Raw genomic sequence first — 20,758 nt, 5'->3', positions numbered from 1 at the left:
GTTTTAACTTTTTAGGAAAATAATAAGGAAGTGTTGAAAATAAAAAAAGGAATAAGAGAGGTTTACCATGATGGGGATTTAGGCGGAAAATATTAAGCAACATTTCTGCATTTTTTTTATTTTCTCATATTTACATCCTAGCCAAAACTTCCCCTCTTGCCCCTCTTCCCAGTCCTCCCCCTGTCTTTATCCACTCTTCCTCTACTGTTGCTCTTTAGATAAAGATTTCATGGATATCAACCAGTCGTGGTATATCAAGCTGCAGGGAGACCAGGCCCCTTCTCCTTCACTAAAGTTGGATGAGGCAATCAGGCTGGAGGAATGGGTTACCAAATCAGGCAACAGAGTCAGAGCCATGCCCTGCTCCCACAGCTAGGAGATCTACGCTAAGACCAAGCCAGACAACTGTAGTATATGCAGAGGGCCTACGTCAGTCCCATGTAGGATCCCTGGTTGTTGGTTCAGTCTCTGTGAACCCTTATGAGCCCATGCTAGTTAGTTCTGTGGGTTTTCTTGTGGTATCATTGATGTCACTGAGTTCTACAATCCTTCCTCCATATCTTCTGCAGGGTTGCCAATTTTTATGCTCATTTTCTCTTCTCTTTCCTTCTTTTGTCTCCTTTGCTATGTGCTGTATGTTATGATTTCCATGGACACAGGCCATCTCTAAGAGATGATCAAGGGACGTGTGCATGCTCCCTGTCCATTAGCCTTAATTTCACAAAATATACTTTAAAATTATTAATATTTTGGAAAGAGCATGTCTAATCTTGCCAAAGAGTTGGGTTCAGTTCCCAGGACCTACCTCCAGTAGCTCCTAACTGCCTGTAATCTCCAGACAGAAAATCATACTTTCTCTTCTGTTTTCTACAGGGACTACACGGTATACATAAACTCACCCAGGCATGCACATATTCATATAAAAATAAACAAATAAGCGAACTATCTGAATACATATGACTAAGAAGGAAAATAATGTGTTTAAAATTTATATGTAATGTATGCTTCATAATCTGTGACTTATGTCTGAATGGGGCAGAAATACTGTAATGTCATAAAAACTATGAACAGTTTTTGATACATGTTTTTCATTTTGTTCTGTTTTATAAGAATGATAAATTCCAGAAAACATCTCTGTTTCTCTCTCCACTCCCTCTTTCTCACACCCCCTCACACACCCCAAATATTGATTAGCTGGCTGGTTATTTGACTGACAAGTGTCTGTGGAAGCAGTGCACCAGGGAAGAGTCCAAGAGCTTTCACTTAGGAAGCCAAATTTTCCCATATTGCTCTGAATATTTTTGCTTAGTCAATGAAAATTAAACATCAGAAGAATACTTACAATAAAAACTTATTATTAAAATTTATGTTAATTTCAATATCACTTAATAATTTGTTTTAGCAGTGTTCAATACCTGCCCAGCACCCTGAAAAGATATGAGTCCTCTTCATCTCTTTTATAAAGACAATATAAAGAGGTGGTTTGATTTTTGTTTTTTAATAAAATAAAAGATAAGTCAAGTCCACAGTGCTTTAGAATCACAAACATTCTGGAAGTAAGCAAACATTCTCTGATTGGACTTAAATTCCATTCACAAAATGAAACCCATATCAGGTACCATTAGCAGGCTAAGAACCTGTGACTAGACAGGTCATAGGTTCTAGAGGGAAATCTACTACGGTTACCCTACTTAAATAAACATGCTATTAAATAGACTCTTAATGATATCATTATACCCATAGATCAATACATTGCTCAACCCTCATCAGAGAAATAGATAGCAATTAATATAGAGACCCACAACTAGCTAGAGAGCAGAGAATCTGAACCAGCAGAATGGTCTGCTCTGAAGGGACCATCTATATCTCACATCTCTCCCAAGACTCAGAGATCTACTGTAAAAAAGGTGTGGAAAGAGTGTAGCAGACAGAGGTGGGGGATGACTAAAGATTACTTTCTAGATTCAGGAGGGCAGCTGCACACATAAACTCACACAAGTTGCAGCAGCTATAAAAATCCGAACAAGCCCCAATTAGACCAAATCTCAGTATGGAGAGAGAAGTTGAACACAAAATCTTACCCCTAGTCATGGAGCTATTGACATTTGTTAGCTGCTGGGAGAGGGAGACATATGTTCTCTAAGGTGTAGCCCCTGTTAAGGCATCCACTCTTAGGTGAAGACCACACATCCAAGAATAAAAAGGACACAAAATTAGGTCAGTACGGAAGGGAATGTGCATCTGGGAAGAGTTGAATATGATCAAAACACATTGCTGTGAAACTGTCAGGGACCAACCTTGACAAAAATACCACTTGCCAGGGTAGGGACATGGGGATCAGAAAATATAGTGAAGAATACGATGAAGTGAGGAAAAATAATAAAACAGAAACATAGAATATTACTGGGAGGGAATTCCAGTAAATACTAAAATCATGAGTGTTTAATTTTCCATATGCTTTTATACCCCCAAAACAAAAGGGGGGGAAGGCAACAAAAGACTTCTTTAACACAATATAAAGGACAACTGGAACAGTTATTTGCTTTAACACTTTGAGACATCAAGTCATTAGCATTCTGTTGTTTAGGCAGTAAAGCCACCCTAGACCAAGTGTCCTGAAAACTGCCACTCTCCAGGTAACCTCCTATTACAAAAGAAAGAGCAGAAGTATGCTTGCATATCCTGACCATCTGTCAGGGTGGTGTGGACCTACCTGTATGAGCCATCTTAATGTCAAAAGAACCAAGTAACCACATTCTGAGTCAGAATGTGCAACCCTGATTGCTGTTATCAATTCTGAGGAACCTCCTAACTCTCTGACCATCAGACAAGGGGGAAATAGGCTCACATTTTTGGGCCTCCCCATGAAACCCTCAAAGAATTAATAAAAAGCCTACAACAGATACTGATGAGTTTAGGGAGAGGGAGGGACTCATTACTCCTGACAGGAATATGAACTAGCAGTTTTATTACAGGTACTCACATAGTCATAAATTTCTAAAAATAAATCCACCCTAGATCCCTATCTCGGTATATTTCCAAAAGAATGACATCTGAGTAATGAGGATAAACATGCAGTCTCACGCATGTTTCAGCGCTCTTTACAGCAATTAAGGCGTGAAATCAGCCCGGGTCCCCAAAAGCTGCTAAATGAAAAATAAAATATGTAACATACATGTACAATAGTATACTTATTCAGCTTTGGAGGAGGGTAAATTCTGGCCATTTGCAGCAAACTGAGTATAACTAGAAGACACAAAATGAAATAGCAGTGGGTTAGTTATTTATGGGGTCAGAGTATGACTATATTTCTCTCATGCTAGCCAAGGCCTTAGACTCAACCAGATTGGTCTCCAGTTTATAATCCTTTTGACTTAGTCTCTCCATGTCATGATTACAGGTTTGCATTATCATGTCTGTCTGGTATATGCTGTAATAATTGTAAGTGAATAATTGAATGGTCTGTGTTTGAAAGCAGCCTTGCCACTCGGTACTAATAATTTTGAGTGTGTTTTGACTTTCTGAGCCTCCAGTTTTCTCATGTGTGAAGTGGGAGGATTCCTTGTCTGTGAAGTTGGTTGTGAAGATTAAATAAGGCAATGCCCTTAAGCTTTGATGGGGTTCAGAGGACACCGAAAACTCAGGGCATCATTGAGAAACATTTGTTTCTATTGTCTATGAGAATAGCTAGCTTTACAGTAGAGTTTCTACTCCTTACCTGGAAAGGGGTCTTAAAGTGGGAACTAGGCTTGCGAAGAAGGGCTCTGTCTATCTGGAGGTGGGGAAGAATGAATTATATTTATATATTATCATTTACTAGAGTTGGTACTCAGACTCTGACTTGACACATTGTTTTCAGGACTCCAGCAGACACGAGGATAAGCCATAGGTGCATGCAAGCTCTGTTTAGCTGGGGGCAGAGGGACTTTTGTCATGTTCTTTGCACAGAAATTTGAAGCTCCCATGGGAATAGACAGTAGTAAACACCAGAATCTTGTGATGAAGAACCTAGTCCCAGGAGTGTCTGGCTGAAGACTATTAGGTCTTGTTGTAGGCCCTCCATTGCTCAGAAGCTGAGAAGTGGCTCCTGAGATATTCAGCATGAATATGGGTTCTTCTGTATCTTTCACCAGCCCCCATCACAGGTCGCCAGGAACATGAGGCAGGCTGAGGTAGCTGCTTGTAGCTGTGTGTGATTTTATTTGTCTTTCTCGTAGTCCTTATTTTCAGTGTTGCTGTGGCTGTCTTACTAATCTTTTGTCTCTCATCTTGCATTTCCTTATTTAACCCTTACCATTTCATATTATTTCCTCTTTAAACAAAAACAAAAACAGAAAAAATTTTTTTCTGGGTGGTGGTCGCACACTCCTTTAAGCCCAGTACTTTGTAGGAAGAGGCATGCGGATCTCTGTGAGTTTTAAGACAACCTGGTCTACAGAAAGAGAGTTCCAGGACAGTCAGGGCTAAACAGAGAAACCCTGCCTTGAGAAAACAGCACCATTGAGCAAACAAACAAAACCATTTGACTTCAGCCTTTCCTCCTCTTTTTATGTTTTTGTCTTTCTAACTCTTCGTCACTTCTTTCTTCACTCTTCTTATTTTGTTCCTTGGTGTAAATACATGGAAAATTACAAAGAAGCAGAAAAGACGCCAGCATCAGCAGGGCTACTGAGGCCTCTGCATACTCTCTGGTTACAGCAGGATCAGATACGAGTGCTATTCTTTCTCTGCAGAAGCAGGCTTCTATTAAGGCAGTTTTAGATTTCCTTACCATGGAATGTATTTCATGGTGGACTGAAACTAGGGTGTTCAAGAAGTCTTTTTACCTTGGGACAGTCTCCCCTAAAACCAGCAGTGTTCTTGCTTTGCATGATGCTGTCAGGGGTTCATCCCACTCTGAAGGTTTCTCTGAGTGTTTCTTGTCTGTCTTTCCTATCTCATCAAAACTAATGCTGTTTCCCAGAAAACATGCCCTTCATTCATGGATCCTTGGGACTCTTTTCAAAATCCTTGTCCTCCAACAGGCAATTTTCTCCTGATATTTAGTATTAATATTTCCTGATACAATACTTCTGCCACAGAAAACAATCTTTCCTGAGGGTTGTATAGAATAGTAAATATGGAAACTGTATGTTGTTCAATGATGGATATGTGTGTTAATGATTACCTGTGAGACACAGAAATTGATCAGACCCCCGAAGGTTTATAGGTTTGCCATAGAAATGTTACAAAATATTGTTAAGTGTGTTTCTTTCTCAAATGGATGGTTATAAAGCATATATAAGAAAACAAAGGCGAAGGGTGTAAAACAAAAGGCTTGTCACTCTCATGATCTCACTGGGCTGGTGTAGGGTAGCATTTATTAGCTTCTACACCTAAGGAAATCTGATATTCTAATAGAGGAACAACAATGGTATGTTATGAATATGAAAGCATGTGACTTTTTAATCAATTTATAGGAAAATACTGGGGAATGTAGTGGGTTAGAATTGAAGTTATAGCCATGTAGCTTCCTTATCAAGATCCCTGGGGTGATTTATTCCTTTACTTGTACACCTATTTCCTTATTTTTCAGGATGGAAATTTAATTTCCAGCATATCATCTTAGGTCGTGGTTATGAAGTGTGAAGCATATGGAAGGAGCTGACTGAATGGCCATAAAGACCATGTTCAGGGAGCTACTAAGAGGCTGAATGAGATGGCCAGCTCCCTTGGAGAGACAGCCAGTTCTTTCTCCCAAAAGAGCCTTAAAAAGAAGCCTCTTCTCACAGCTAGAGTTTCCTGACTTTTTAGCTCAGTTGCCTTCAGAGGTCATGCATGTGCAGCCATGAAAATCCCTGTGTGCTGCCTTTTCCTCTGCAGGGATTGTGGCAGGACTGGACACACGGTGTAGCTTGTATGAAACACCGATCTGACTGGTGACAAACCACCCTGTCCTCTCATGGGCAACTTCAGGATCAATGCCTCTGAGGCTCCCAGCTTTATTCTGACAGGCTTTCCAGGAATGGAAGCCATGGAGGTCTGGCTGTCCCTCCCTTTCATTTTATTCTATGCCATCTCCATTGTGGGCAACTCCTTGATTCTCCTCATTGTCAAGGAGGAGCAGAGCTTGCACCAGCCCATGTACTACTTCCTGTCCCTGCTGTCTGTGAATGACTTAGGTGTGTCTCTTTCCACTCTGCCAACTGTTCTGGCTGCCCTTTGTTTCCATGCCCAAGTGATTGCCTTTAACGCATGCTTGGCCCAGATGTTTTTTATACATCTTTTTTCTTGGACAGAGTCTGGCATTCTTCTAGCCATGAGCTTTGATCGCTATGTAGCCATATGCAATCCACTGCGCTATGCTACAGTGCTCACCAATGCCCGAATTGTGGCAATGGGCTTGGGAACAGTCCTCCGCAGTTTTCTTCTCATTGTGGTCTTCCCAGTACTTTTGCACAGACTGCCCTTCTGCCGCCCTCAGAACATCCTCTCCCACGCTTACTGTCTACATGTGGATATGATTAAGCTGGCATGTACTGATGTTTCCCTCAACAGCCACTATGGGTTATCCATTTGTGCTGCTCACCTTTGGCCTGGACTCGGCACTCATTCTCATCTCTTATGTGCTTATCCTTCGATCAGTGCTGGCCATTGCATCTCGGGAGGAGCGCCTGAAGACGCTCAACACATGTGTGTCCCACATCTTGGCTGTGCTCATCTTCTATGTGCCCATGGTCAGTGTGTCCATTGTGCATCATTTTGGGGCAGGCTTACCTCATGCAGTCCATATCCTCATGTCTACCCTCTATCTCTTTGTGCCTCCCATGTTAAATCCTGTCATCTACTCCATTAAGACAAAGGAGATTCGTAGGAGACTTTGCAAGATGCTTTTTAGGGTCAAGTTGTAATTCTGGCAAAGACAGAAATGGTATGTGATCTAGTGTTGGAAGTATGAATAACCATGCACCAGAGCAGGGTTGTGAGGTGTGTGCTTAAAGTCCTAGGATCACTGCTAAAAAGTTTAATCTACATTATTTTATTAAGCTAGTACCTGCCAACACCATTTGGGGTCATACCTAGAACTTAACTTTGTTAACTTTTCTTTGGAGACAGAAAGCAATCTTGTTTTCAAGAAAACCAACAGCACTTTTGCCATCACAACAATGAAATGCTATTTTTAAGTGATAGTGGTGTGATACCTGGGGTCTGAACAGTTACAATGATCTATTTGACTTTAGGATTCCTTGAGTGTTTTCCCCACACGGGAGACCAGAGGTACATCAGCATTTAGTCTCATGGAAGTTGCCGGCCCTTCGCTTATAACTGCAGTGACTGTTCTGTCACTCTTCGTAGATACGTTTCTCCTCAAAGAGTAGAACCATTCTGTGGCAATAATTTTGTGACATTCTCCCCATCCACGTTACATTTGTCATGATTGTTCTGTTAAGATAGGATCTGTTAGACTAATAATGAAGGAATAAGTGAAGCGTGATTGGATAAGGGATAACAATTGCGTAACAAAGAGAAGAAAATAAAATTTGAACAAATCAACAAACCTATAAACCATTATTTCCTTCTAACAAATTAGAGTTTCATATTGGAAAGTATTTCCTAGTTCGCTGAGTTTCTCACTGCTCCAATAAGAGAAAGTGTAAATGAAATTTGAGATTTTAGTCTTGATTTTTTTCACATTTACAAGTATCAGTCTTTGATCTATCTAGTTGGCTTGTTTTGAAGTAGAAATAAAATAATTTATCATTTATATAATAACAAGCATACCTGATATATACATTTAATTTCTATTTAATGGTAACAAACACAAGATTCTGTACTGAGTTTTAAAATACAACATGCAGACCAGCAACTTGGTCCAGTGGATAAAAAAATGAATGGGTCACTAAACTTGACTCCCCAAGTTTGCTTTGGGGATCTACATAGTGAAAGGAGCAGACTGACTCCTGCAAATTGTTCTTTCTGACAGCTATATGACCCTCTGACATGTATGCACCTGTCCCAAGTATAAAGAAAATTTAGCGTTAAAAAAATCCCTTAAAATATGGTGTTTGTGAGTCAATGTCTAAAGGAATGTTTTGTCTGAATGTTCTCGAATCTTAACCCAAGTGGAGCTAAGTGCTCGCTACCTGCATCGTGTTCACACTGCCCTCAGGGACCAGATTTTAACTGCCTCAGTATAGAGCTAATTTGTCCTTTCCACCTAGGCTTTGTTCATTGTTCTTCTCTTTTGCCTCCATCACGGGGACTGCAATGCATCAGAGAGATGCACAGTGAGGAGCGAGTGAACAAATAGTTACATTCTCATCTAACTGTGCACCAATAACCTTTCTGGTTGAAGTATCACATCCAATCATCTTATTCTAAAATTCATCGTGCTTTGACTAAAGATTAATTTTATATTGAGTTTTATCATAGTGTAAATACTATTTGCATTACAACTGGATAAAAGTAAACTTTATTTTTAAATATTTTATAACTGTACTTTATATATTTATTTAGAATATACCCTATGCACTACGGTTTATAATAATAGCAATTAACAGAGTAAAATGTGCTTAAATAAATTTTTTAAACTTTCTTTTTATTTATTCTTTGTGTCTCTCACATCGTGCATCACCATCCCATTCATTTCCCTGTCCCTTCGTATCCACCTTCTGCCCTTGCAACCTCACCCAAAATAAAATAAAATTTAAGAGAAAAATAAAAGAAAAAATAAAAATTAGTCTCATCATGGAAGCATGTGACACAGTTCACACAGTAAGCCCTTGATCCATCTATCTTTACTTGTAAGTGTCATGGCGAAGGGTCATTGGTCTGATTCGAAGCTATTGATGCTGGACCTTCACTGAGACTCCTCTAGGTTATCATGCTGTTTCCCTGTGTTGTGAGATCCTGCAGCTTTGGGTCTGCAGGACCGATCCTTTCCTGTGTTCCAGCAGATCACAGATGGGGTGGATGTTAAGGTGGGCCAACTCATAATCTTGGTTCTGGGCCTGGGTAGTTGCAGAGTTGGTCAGCCTACAACCTCTCCTTTGTCATTACTACCATGGTGACTTCTCTGGTATCACCCTGGTTATTTTATCCCTTGCAGCAATGATCAAAGAATGGGGCCAGTTCTCCTACCTGTCACAGGTGGTGAGGGGTGAGGAGGGCATCTCTCCCCTGTGCCCACCACTATATGGCAGATGAAGGGTGGGCTCAGATTTCCCACACTCAACTTCTTATGGCAGTTCACCTGGACACCATCAGTAGGGTCAGCTCTACTGTGCTGCCCAGGCGAGGTGCTGCAGTTTAAGGGGGAGTGTCTGTTGCCAGCATCAAGGGGTAAGCAGGGGTAACTCTCCCCCAACTACGCTGCTGGATGACAGACAAGTAGTGAGGAGCTCTTGCACACTCACACAGCTTCAGGGCGGGCTCACCCTCACCTCTGCCAACACAGTTGCCTGGGCCAGATACAGGGCCTGTTCACCAAGTCCCGCATCTGGTGAGGGGCGGGGGCAGCTCTCCTGCCCTTATGCCCCCAGGGCCAGCTCACCCACCACTTCAGGCACAGAGAGGAGGGGCATCTCTTCCCCTACCTGTGCTGCCCTATGGTAGATAAGGAGTGGGATCAGATCTTCCATGCTCATATTTCTTGGGCTAGTTCACCCCTTCTTGCTCAACAGAGTCAACTCTGCTGTGCTGTCCAGATGAGGGGCAAGGCCCATTTTCCCAAGTGTTGCAACTGATAAAGGGGAGGCCAGTTCCTTCTCTAGCTGGAGGTGGTGAGGGAGGGGGAGGGTTAAATAAATCTATTTAAATTGATTTGACTGTTTAGTGATTTTGGCTCTATCATAAATATGATGTAATGAGTTAGTGCTGCCACAAATGCCCTCACACTGCTTTGACTTGTTACCACAGCTCTAAAAGACTGACGCAAAACTTTGGGTCTTCACTGTGCTTGCAAAAGGCTTTTGGAAACCCTAAGAAAATGCTCCTCATTTTGTTGAGAAAGAGAGGGTACACTTTGTTATATGATATGGAAAGTAAGCTTAAGGACCATGCAGTCTGTGTGCCTGCTCGGAACACTGGAGGAATGTCGACATATTTAGTCTATAAAGCAGCAAAGGAAGACATTTCTCAAAACCATGCATGGAGAACCTATTGGGCTCATGAGGCTAGAGAGTGTTGTATGAATGAAGTGTTACTAGAAATGACTTGGGCGTCAATGGTTATTTGACCTTTTGTCATTCTGAGTACACATCTAAGGAGTCTCAGTGAAACAGCAGTTTGGACCCAAGTCTTCCTCCTGTGCATTGCTGTTACAGGCTCTACAGAGCACACCTTCTAAGTGTGCAGTTGGAAGGCAGGTAGGCAATGGAGCTTTCCCACTTCATTCCAGCAGAAAGTGCCACCAAGCAGATCCTACAGTCCTTAATAGAAACTTTCCTATTGTTCTACTAAAAATTCCTGCCATGATTACCAAAATAATTCAAGATTAGGTCTGAATTAAGACTTCAGAGCAATGGAAAAAAAACAAATAACCCAGACACTTTGTCTTGTCCACTTGCTCTGTTCTTTTTTTTCTCCTTTTTTTTAATTAAGAATTTTTAAATACAATCTTTTCTCCTTTTATATAGCTATCCCTGTTTGCACTCCCTCCCCTCTCCTGTCCCACCTTTCCCCTCACCCAACTCCATCCATTCCTCAGGAAGGATAAGGTTTCCCATTGGGAGTCAACAAAGTCTGATACTTGACTTTGAGACAAGACCAAGGCCCTCCCACCTATATCTAGGCTGAGCAAGGTATCCCTCCAAAGAGAAAGTGTTCTTACACTCCAGTTCAAGCACTCGGGATAAATCCTGGTCCCACTGCCAGTGACCCCACAGACTGCCCAAGCCTCACAGCTGTTCCTCAGTAGGCCTAGTTTGGTCCTGTGTAGGTTACCCAGCTACTCTCACTACCTTAGGTCAGCTGTCTCTGTGGGTATCACCATCATGGTCTTGACCCATTTGCTCATACTACCGCTCCTCCTGCTCTTGGGCTGGTTTCCAGTAGCTTGACTGGTGCTTCACTGTAGGTCTCTGTATCTGCTTCCATCCATTGCTGGTTGAAGGTTCTATGGTGACAATTAAGGCAGTCATAAATCTGATTACAGGGCAAGGCCAGTTTAGGCGTCCTCTCTACTGTTGCTTAGAGTCCTAGCTGGTGTCATCTTTGTGGATTCCTGCGCATTTCCTTAGTGCCATATTTCTCACTAGCCCTTTGATGGCTCCTCAATCAAGATGTCTGTTTCCTTTCTCTCCCTCACTGTCTTCCCTTCTTGAGCATCCTGTTCCCTCAAGTTCTCCTCCTCCCTTCCCTTCTCTCCTCTCCCTTCCCTCCCACCCTTCCTTCTTCCCCCTCCACTTTCAATTTTCTCAGGAGATCTTATCTGTTTCCCCTTCTCAGGAGGATCCATATGTTTATCTTAGGGTTCTCCTTGTTACTTAACTTCTCTGGGATGGTGGACTATAGACTGGTTATCCTTGGCGCTACATCTAATATTCTATTTCTATATCTCCCCATTTTCCTTTCAGAGAAAACTCAATAATCTACCTTTATAGCGTATATCTAAACCCCCTTTATATTTTCAAATAAGAACTCTGAATCTAATCTCCTTTCTCAGTGTTTCTCCTGACCATGACCAATAACAACTTATGTAGCACATCTGAGAAGTGAACACTGGCAAGGCACAGAGTGGCTGAGGACAGCTGCAGCTACTAGAGTGTAGCTGTGAGCTGAGAGCCCAAGAAGAGGTGTTCTAGGGGAAGCCAGCACCCCACGGGGGAGAGAGAGCCGGAGGTCTGAAAAATGCACACGGGATTGTGCAGAAGGGCACACGTGGTGGACGCTGTCTAAAGGCGAAGCCAGCTGTCTTGGGGCAGATAAGTCCTGTGGAGTTAGGAGACCAGGTGCTTCTGGAGTTTTGGGTGGCAACTGGAGACTGCTTTAGAAAGGCTACAACAGGAAAATCCCCAACTCACTCGGAGACTTGGGGAAAAAAGAAAAGAAAACCTAGTTGTTAGGGCAGCGACTCTGGTGGGAGATCCTGTGTGCAACTCCAGTCTGTGTCAGTGGCTGCAAAGCTACAGGCAAGAGACTCTTGTGAATTGGTGCAGTAAAGTTGGGTGTCAATTGTTACACAAGTTCTAATTGGTCTCAATAATAAAAGCTTGGAGCAAGACAGGGGGCAAATGCTGAGAGCTTAGAGAGAGAAAGGAACAAGCCATAGCTAACTCTCACTTTGCTAACTCCTTAGTTGAAAAAGGGCCAACTTCCTGTCTCCTCCTGTCTTAGATTCCTCTCTCCATCCAAATTTATCATTTGCAGTCTGTCTGTACAGACCTCCAGATCTCCATGGTTAACCAGTGGCTAGCTCTACCCTCGGGTCTTCAGGCAAGCTTTATTTGTAGAGTACAAACTAGGTATCAGCACACATTTCAAAGGAGTTAAAAAGAGTTTCAATGTTCTCACCACAAGGAAATAATTATTAAAGGTGAATATATGCTAATTCCTTTGATTTGATAATCATACCATATATTTCTCTGTATATTTGCATTAGCACATTGGATTTTACTTCACTTATTCTCAATAATGCATGAAAAAGAAATGCCTTTAGCAAATAAGTATGAACACACAAGAAAGGAACACATATAATTCAGGACACAGGATTTGAGTGTTGGAGAGCATCAAGGCAACCCCCTTGATGACAGTTTTTCACAGGCATGGAAGAGAAAAGAGGGCTGCAGGGGATGGTTGTTAGGGGATATTTGTACACTGACTAAAAATGTATCACTGTGACTGGGTATAATAACAAGCTGAAGGGCCAATAACTAGGCTGGAGGTATAGGTGGGACTTCAGGGCAGAGAAAGAACTCTGGGAAGAAGTAAACAGAGTCATCATCCAGATGTGGGGGAAGCAGTATAAGCAGAACTGAGAGATGAGGTAACAAGACATGTGGCAGAACACAGATTAAAATAAATTTAAGTTATAAGAGATCGTGATACAAGCCTAAGCTATGTCTGAGCCTTCATAATAATGAGTCTCTGGGTTGTCATTTGAAAGCTGGTTGCCCAAAGAAAAATCCGACTATAGGTGGTTGTCAAGAAATTAAAAAAGTCTTTGATTGAAGAGTAATCTGATGAAGTGTGTAGTCAGATTAAAGGAAGTGATAAACTCAATATTGTAATAATCCCAGATTTGAACATTTCCATACTCCCTCTTTCATAGCTATTAGAGGTATTAAACTCAGACAAGTTTTCTTCCACTTAGTTTTATTTTAGACCCTATTTCATTATGGTTTTTCTTCTTAAATCACCACAACTACTAATCTCAAATTCACTTTTAGCTTATGATTTTACATTTTGTGTTAGAAGAATATTGCTGATAGAGAGCTACTCTCAATTTCCTAATAATAAGTCTGTGTGTATCTTCTTTTCTCTATTTATAGCAGTGGTGAAAGTGTCCCCAGTCTCTAAATTGCTTGGCCTCACTGTTGCCACCACCCACAGCCCTTATAAGTTAATGTGAATGGATTCCCTGCTCTTTCATCCACATCCTCCCTTGTATCACCCTTTCCCCACTTCAGCATTCTCTCCACTATATTTGTATTGTCAGATCTTCTGGAAATAATCCTTTCTTCTTTGTCTGTCCTCTTCCTTTCGCCTAAAGCTCACTCTGTTAGTTTCTATTGCAGCCACAAGGAATGTGTCTACACTCAGTATCTTAAAACAAGACTCTCTTATATGTTTTATAGGTCATAAACTGTGGGGAATAACCTACTTTAAAGGCGTCTGGTATGTTTAATTTCCTCTTGGCTATGAGACTGGGGTGTCCCTACATATTTAGGCATCAGCTCTTTTCCCTCAAAGCTGCCTTCAGTAACGCCCATGCCTTCTCATTTGTCTCCTTCAGATAAGGATGCACTGAGTGCCTCCTATGCTCAAGCCTCTACTTATCTACTGTATCTTTAATTCTTTACTTTAAAAACATATTATGAGTTCAAGAACCCATCATGTACTTAGTTTTATATCATTAATTCCATCCAAAAGTAACAGAACAAAAATATTATCTTAGTATCCATAATCTTAATTACACATGCAAAATTAATTTTTGACAGAAAACATAGCATACTCATGGGTTAAAAATGGGACATCTTTTGAGAGATATTTTGCCTATTATGTTGACATCAATAATAATTTTCATGGAGAGTCAAGCATACTACATATGTAACTAATTTCCAGGCTCCTCAAGAAAGGATTCTGTGCATCTTGAAAGAAGTGTTAATACTGCATTGAAAATTACACTAGTAATAATCTTTTGTTATTCTACATTATTCCTTTAGTATGTACCTGCAGGTGTGTTTGCAAAAGGGAGCGTGTAAGTCATTCTGTAGTCTTCAGTCAGCATCCATTTCCTATTAGAACTTAATGCAGAAATGTATACACCAAGACTAACCTCACTGAGTGCTACATGGCAGCCAGTAGGCTCATTTCTTTCTCATATTCTTTTTTATCACTCCAGTAATTCTATAATATATGACTATATCTATTTATAGGTGAAAAATGAAGCTATGCAGGGAGAGGTTGGATATTTTCTTGAACAGAAGGTAGAATATAGATTAAAGTTCAAGCCATCTAATTTCTTCATCTTTATTTCATCTATGAATCCCTATTACCTTAATGTTTGCCCAACAGCAGTTTTCCCAAAGATGTCTGGGAAGAAAAGAACACAGTGAAACACCTCAACACTTTACTAAGAAAACATTTTCTGTGATATGATGTGTATCCACACTCTGTGCCTGACCAGCTGTGTGTACTAGAGCTTCCCCCAGGGTTCAGAACAGCTTCTTTCATGATCAGGCATGATTTTCAAGTGTCCTGATCGAGTTAAATGTTGAAGCTTATGTGGGATTTGAGTTCTGTTTAAAGGAGTTAGCATTTTTGGTAGAAACTTACTAGAAGTGTGCTTGTGTGAACACACACACACACACACACACACACACACACACACACTCACACTCACACTGGTGGACTGGCCATAAATTGAAGTGGAAGATTTAGATTTGAAGAATACATTATTATCAAGCTACAAAAATTAGGGAGTCATTTTCACCCACTTCTGTGAATGAGGGATAAGACCCAGTCTTCTTGCAGATCTTCTCTAATTCTAATTGTCTCTGCTCTGGCATAACCCCAAGAGAGATGAGATGCTGAGTCCAGCAAGCATGGCTGCTGTGGATATTCTGTATTCCCAGAAGCCCATGAGCACCTGAGCTGGTCAGAACCTAAGGGACTCTCCAGATGCAATCATATAGCTCTCAGCGCAGAGTTGAAAGAAGGAGCCGGGGATCATGGAGAGGGGATACAGGTTCCCAGAACTGCTCTTTCTTTTTTTATACAGACCGTGCATGTGACTTTCAGACAATCCCAGAACTGCTCTTTCTTTTTTTATACAGACCGTGCATGTGACTTTCAGACAAGAGAGCTAAAGTGTTTGAAACTCCAAATCCAAATCCTAAGACTTGCTTGTCAGCTTAGCAATTACAGCACTAACTCTACCGTCTAAAGAACCCAATTCTTTCTTGCCTTTGCCTTTTCTGCAGACTCTTCTTCTTGCCTTCCTTTTTCTATATTTTCTGTCTGTTGTTTTTGGTCAGAGACACGCCGCCTGCTTTCCGTGTCAGACACTACTTTCTTGGAAGGCATACTGCACCAGGTTGAACTTTGAGTATGAAAGCTTTGTGACTATTGCCCCTTCAATACTTTTCTCAGAAAAATCTAGTAGTCAGCATATTCATCAAAGACCTTGGCTCTTTTAGACCTGTTCGTTTGAATCCTACTTAATATTAAAAGATTACAGTTTATGAGTGACTTTATAGTATTAAGGGAGAAATAAAATGAGTATGAAAAGCTTGCATATAAGAAAAACAAAGGGGAGGTTGATAAAGGATTTATGACAAAAAGCATCCCGAAGAGAAAGGAGAGGAGTGAGGGTGGATGAGAGGGAGAGAGTAGGCTATACAGCAAGCTCAGAATTCATACTCACACAACCTTTGGTATAAAGAATGTATACATCTGCTCAGTTTTGACTTTCAACTTTCCTAGTAGGTTAGTTTATTAACATTTCTATGTTAAAACTCATGAATCAAAATTCAGGAACAATATGTGACTTACCTCTTCTGGCCAAGATTTTGTGCTAAGAACAACACAACTGGAATTTACCTGTAAAGGAGTCAAGGTTGGGTCCTTGTTGTTGGCCAGAGAGCTCCATTCACGGTAAGACTCCCAGTGCTGTAAGATGTGTAGAGACATACTCACAAAAGGAGGTGCCAACTCAACACGATAAAGGTAGAAGTGGAGCTACTACTGCTTATATTAATTATATACCAAGAATTCATGGAAGATGGCACTATGAGTTACAGCCCTGAAAAATGAGGTTTTTCTTAATATCCACTTTCATTAATTGTTATTGATTTATAGATTGGTGAGTTTATGTCATTTCCTCACATACATGCATGATGTTGTTTTCAGTATATTTTTATTAAATCACCTGCTCCTTTTTTGTTGCCTTTTCTCTTCAATAATAGTCTATTCTTTCAGCTATTTCTTGTTTTTTAAAAACTTTCTATGTATAGAAAAATATATAATCTTTCTATTTCCATGTTTTACTCTGAAACCTTATTTGAACAACTGCAGTTATATAGTCATAAAAACCATTAAAAACTGGAAAGATACAAGCAAATATTGGAATGAAAACAGAGATAACGTACCTGGAGGCAAAGGAAAGAAAGATGTTTTGGAGAATTGATGCTGGAAACATGAAGAATTGATCATAGAGGCCTTTAGTTCTAGGCTAAGAAGTTGAATATGGTCATTCAATAAGGGAATATTTAAGTTTTATAGTGAGAAAAGTGTCATTTCATGCACACCCTTTAAAATATCTTGTGTTAAGCCAGGCGGTGGTGGTGCACGCCTCTAATCCCAGCAGTCAGGAGGCAGAGGCAGGTGGATCTCTGTGAGTTCGAGGCCAGCCTGGTTTAGCAGAGCTAGTTCCAGGACAGGAACCAAATAAAAAGCCACAGAGAAACCCTGTCTCGAAAATCAAAAAAAAATATCTTGTGTTAGATTATTGATGAATTAGAGAGGAAAGTGACGTTTATAAGCCCGTTATAGTGGACTAATGATGTGGTGTCCTGGGCCTGGAAGCAAGGGCTACAGGTTGAATGTGATAGGGAGGTGCTTGCAGAAGCACATTGGGTCAGTAGCTTCATTTGCTACTGACTGGTTAATGCACTGGTTAATGCACTGGTTAATGCAGAGGGCAAAGGAGATGCCCGGGCAGTATTTGGGGTAGAGTCATAACCGTAGGCATAATGATGAGGTCAGTCAAAGACAGAATACATGTGAAAGCGATGCTGTAGTTTACAGAAGTTACTAGAAATTTCAGGAACCTAGTACAATGTAATCCTGAAATAAGGTTTATGAAATCACATAAGTCTAGCTCTTCAGGATGAAAAGCAATGCACTGCAATGAAGGGACAGAAGAAAAAGAAGGTGGCAGGAGGGAATGAGCAGGGTGGCTGATGAGTGTCTGGAAGTCTGTCTCCATAGGATTTTTGTTTGTTAATTGAGACAGGTTTTGGTTTTCTACTCAAAGCTGACTAAAAGTCACAATCCTCCTGCCTCAGGCTCTCAGGTGCAACACAGGTATGATTGATTCGAGCTTGGATGGATGTCTTTCTGGTTATTCACTGTTTTCCTGATTGCTTTTAATTAAACTTTTCTTTTAGTTTTTATTTTTAAGATTATCATACAATTATATCATATCCCCATTTCCTCAAAACTCTCCCTTATACCCCTCTTTGCTCTCTGTCAAATTTATGGCCTTACTTTTCATTAAGTGTTACATGTATATATATGTATGTATGTGCATATAAATATCTTTAAGTGCACAAATACAACATGCTCAGCCTGCATAGTGCTACTTGTGTGTATGTTGACTGGAAGACCTAGGAGACTGTGTCATGGTGTGGAACTGGAAATCATAACTGGACATTAAAGGTTGAGTAGCATGGAAGTATGGAAAGAGGGAAAATGATTATGGTCTAATGAATGTGTCTTGCCTCAGAAGAGAGCGTATTTGAGGTAGAGAACAAAGAAGTTTTATCTCAGTTCTTGAAAAAAAACCCCACTATTCATACATTGAAAAGGAAATAGTCTAACCTTTAGAGGAAAAAGTAATAGGCACAGGTAAAGAAGAGGGTTGTTTCAGATGACTTAATGAAGGCAGCTTAGAGACTTCAAGAACCTTGTTTCAGTAAGAGATAAAAATGACTGATAAAAATCAAAGTAGAGTAATGATTTAAAATAAGGGATTGGATGTCATATGAGGAAAAAAAATATTTTCCACAGTTCAAGCATAATATTGTGAATTTGTTGTCTTTACAGGATAGAGGACCAAGCATCTAAATGGTCCCAGGATGAGACGTGAAGAACATAATATCTCTGGGTTGCCTCCCTTCATCTTGACAGGACTGCCAGGGCTGGAGACCTCTCAGCATTGGTTGTTTCTGCTCCTGGGCATCCTCTACACCGTCTCCATAGTGGGCAATGCCCTGATACTTTTCATCATCAAAGAAGAACAGAGTCTGCACCAGCCCATGTACTACTTCCTGTCTCTGCTGTCAGGCAACGACCTGGGTGTGTCTTTCTCCACACTGCCCACAGTCCTGGCTGTGTTTTGCTTCCACTTAAGAGAAATCAGTTTTAACTCTTGTATGTCTCAAATGTTCTTTATCCACCTCTTCTCTTTCATGGAGTCTGGGATCCTGCTGGCCATGAGCTTTGATCGTTATGTAGCCATCTGTAACCCACTGCGCTACTCCACAGTGCTCACTGATGCCCGGGTGGTGTGGATGGGCATGTGTGTTTTCCTTCGAAGTTTCTGTATGATTTTCCCACTACCTTTCCTCTTGAAGAGGTTGCCCTTCTGCAAGGCTAATGTGCTCTCCCATGCCTACTGCCTTCATCCAGATCTGATTCGCCTGCCCTGTGGTGACACCTCTATTAATAACATATTTGGTCTGTCCATCGTAATCTCTACCTTTGGACTTGATTCTGCTCTCATTCTCCTCTCTTATGTGCTCATACTTCGGTCTGTACTGGCTATTGCCTCCCATGAAGAAAGGTTGAAGACCCTGAACACATGTGTGTCACACCTGTGTGCTGTGCTAATATTCTATGTGCCTAAGGTAGGTGTGTCTATGTTTGCTCGTTATGGGAGGCATGTGCCACATTATGTACACACACTCCTGTCACTTATCTATCTCTTTGTTCCTCCAATGCTTAACCCTGTCATCTATTCCATCAAAACCAAGGAGATTCGTAGAAAGCTTTCCAAAATCCTCCTGGGAACCAAGTTTTGAGAAGAATGTTGTAATGTTAATGTTTAGAGGATGTTTACCTTAACTCCACCAGCTTGTGTTTTGAAGACCATTTGATCTCCTGACTCATCACCATGATTCCTGTTATCAGATATTGGAAGACAGATAGATAGTACTTAGGATTTAAACCACAGTCGTTCCAATGGTAACACAGGTCATTCATTATTTAGCAAAAACATAGGCTTCTATTTCTTCTTTTAAATAAAAATATATTCTTATAATTAGTTTCTCATTGCATCACAATATATCCTCATTTTCTTTATTAGAAGTCCTACATAACCCTTGATTTCTCTCTAATACGGAAACATTATTGCAATGGTGATTAGATTTTTCTACCAAAGATTATAGCCAAGTGACATGAGTTAAAAATCTCTTTCACCTTTTGAACCACCTACCCAATAACTATGCACAGAAATATCTATTTTACATAGTACATGGTGTCCATTTGGCCTTTTAAATGAGGTAAATAAACTTCTTTGTAAATTTTGTTAAAAGATATGTTGGTGATGTTGAAATTTAGCTAAATTTTATATTATAATTTAAGTTGTATATAAGTATGCATAGAATTAATAACATTTATGTATAGCAAAAAACATGGAATATGTAGAATTATTTGTTGTGTCAAAGTTTATGCAATTGCAAGACATTGGGGGTACATTTGATGACAGAAGAAGAAAGTCCACCATTTAAGGATTAGATTTATGAAATTACATAAAATAAATTATTTTACAAAGTTGTCTAAATAACTAAAAGAATAGAGTATATGGAAAAGAAATCAAATAGTGCAGCATTGCCCCTTAATAAATTTGTAGATTAGATCATCCTCCAGAGAATCAAATGCCAAATAAACTTAAATGTCCTATATATTACCTATGTGGAAATACTTTCAAGGTTACCGTAGAATTTCTCTCTCTCTCTCTCTCTCTCTCTCTCTCTCTCTCTCTCTCTCTCGCGTTGTTCATATGTGGGTGTACTTGCCTGTGTGCTTGTGGAATGATCAGAAGAGGACAATGGGCATGCCACTTTGCCTTTCTCTTTGAGAAGGGTTCTCTCACTGTATCTGGAGGTTGGCTGGTAGCCAGTAAGCCTCTCAACTCTCCTCTTTGCACAACTATTCCACTGCTGTGCCAGGATTACAGGGTTTCATGACGCTATGTATGCCTGGGTTTTTGGAAATTAAAATACTGTAGTCTTGTTCAATGTTAGCTCTTGGAAATTTGCCTCCATTATTTTTAAATTTATTTTTAAAGTTTCATATTTTTGTACTTGATTTACATTATTAACTCCTCCCTATA

General features: G+C 40.4%; 1 protein-coding gene and 1 pseudogene across 2 annotated transcripts in view; both read left to right on the top strand.

The window, feature by feature from the left end:
• LOC142849503 (olfactory receptor 51I2-like) overlaps positions 1 to 20,758 on the top strand; it is a 43,114-nt gene extending 22,356 nt beyond the window's left edge. For both annotated transcript variants that reach the window (XM_075971753.1, XM_075971752.1), the window contains one exon: positions 18,469 to 20,758. In XM_075971753.1, the coding sequence (XP_075827868.1) occupies positions 18,501 to 19,445 (945 nt within the window). In that variant the 5' untranslated portion in view covers positions 18,469 to 18,500 and the 3' untranslated portion in view covers positions 19,446 to 20,758. The remainder of the gene's footprint in view (positions 1 to 18,468) is intronic.
• Positions 5,207 to 7,956, top strand: LOC142849502 (olfactory receptor 51I2-like; annotated as a pseudogene).

This window comes from Microtus pennsylvanicus, chromosome 5 (assembly GCF_037038515.1).
Source record: "Microtus pennsylvanicus isolate mMicPen1 chromosome 5, mMicPen1.hap1, whole genome shotgun sequence".
Lineage (NCBI taxonomy): Eukaryota > Metazoa > Chordata > Mammalia > Rodentia > Cricetidae > Microtus > Microtus pennsylvanicus.
Note: the sequence above shows the minus strand (reverse complement) of the source record. Positions and strands in the feature narration are given on the sequence as shown.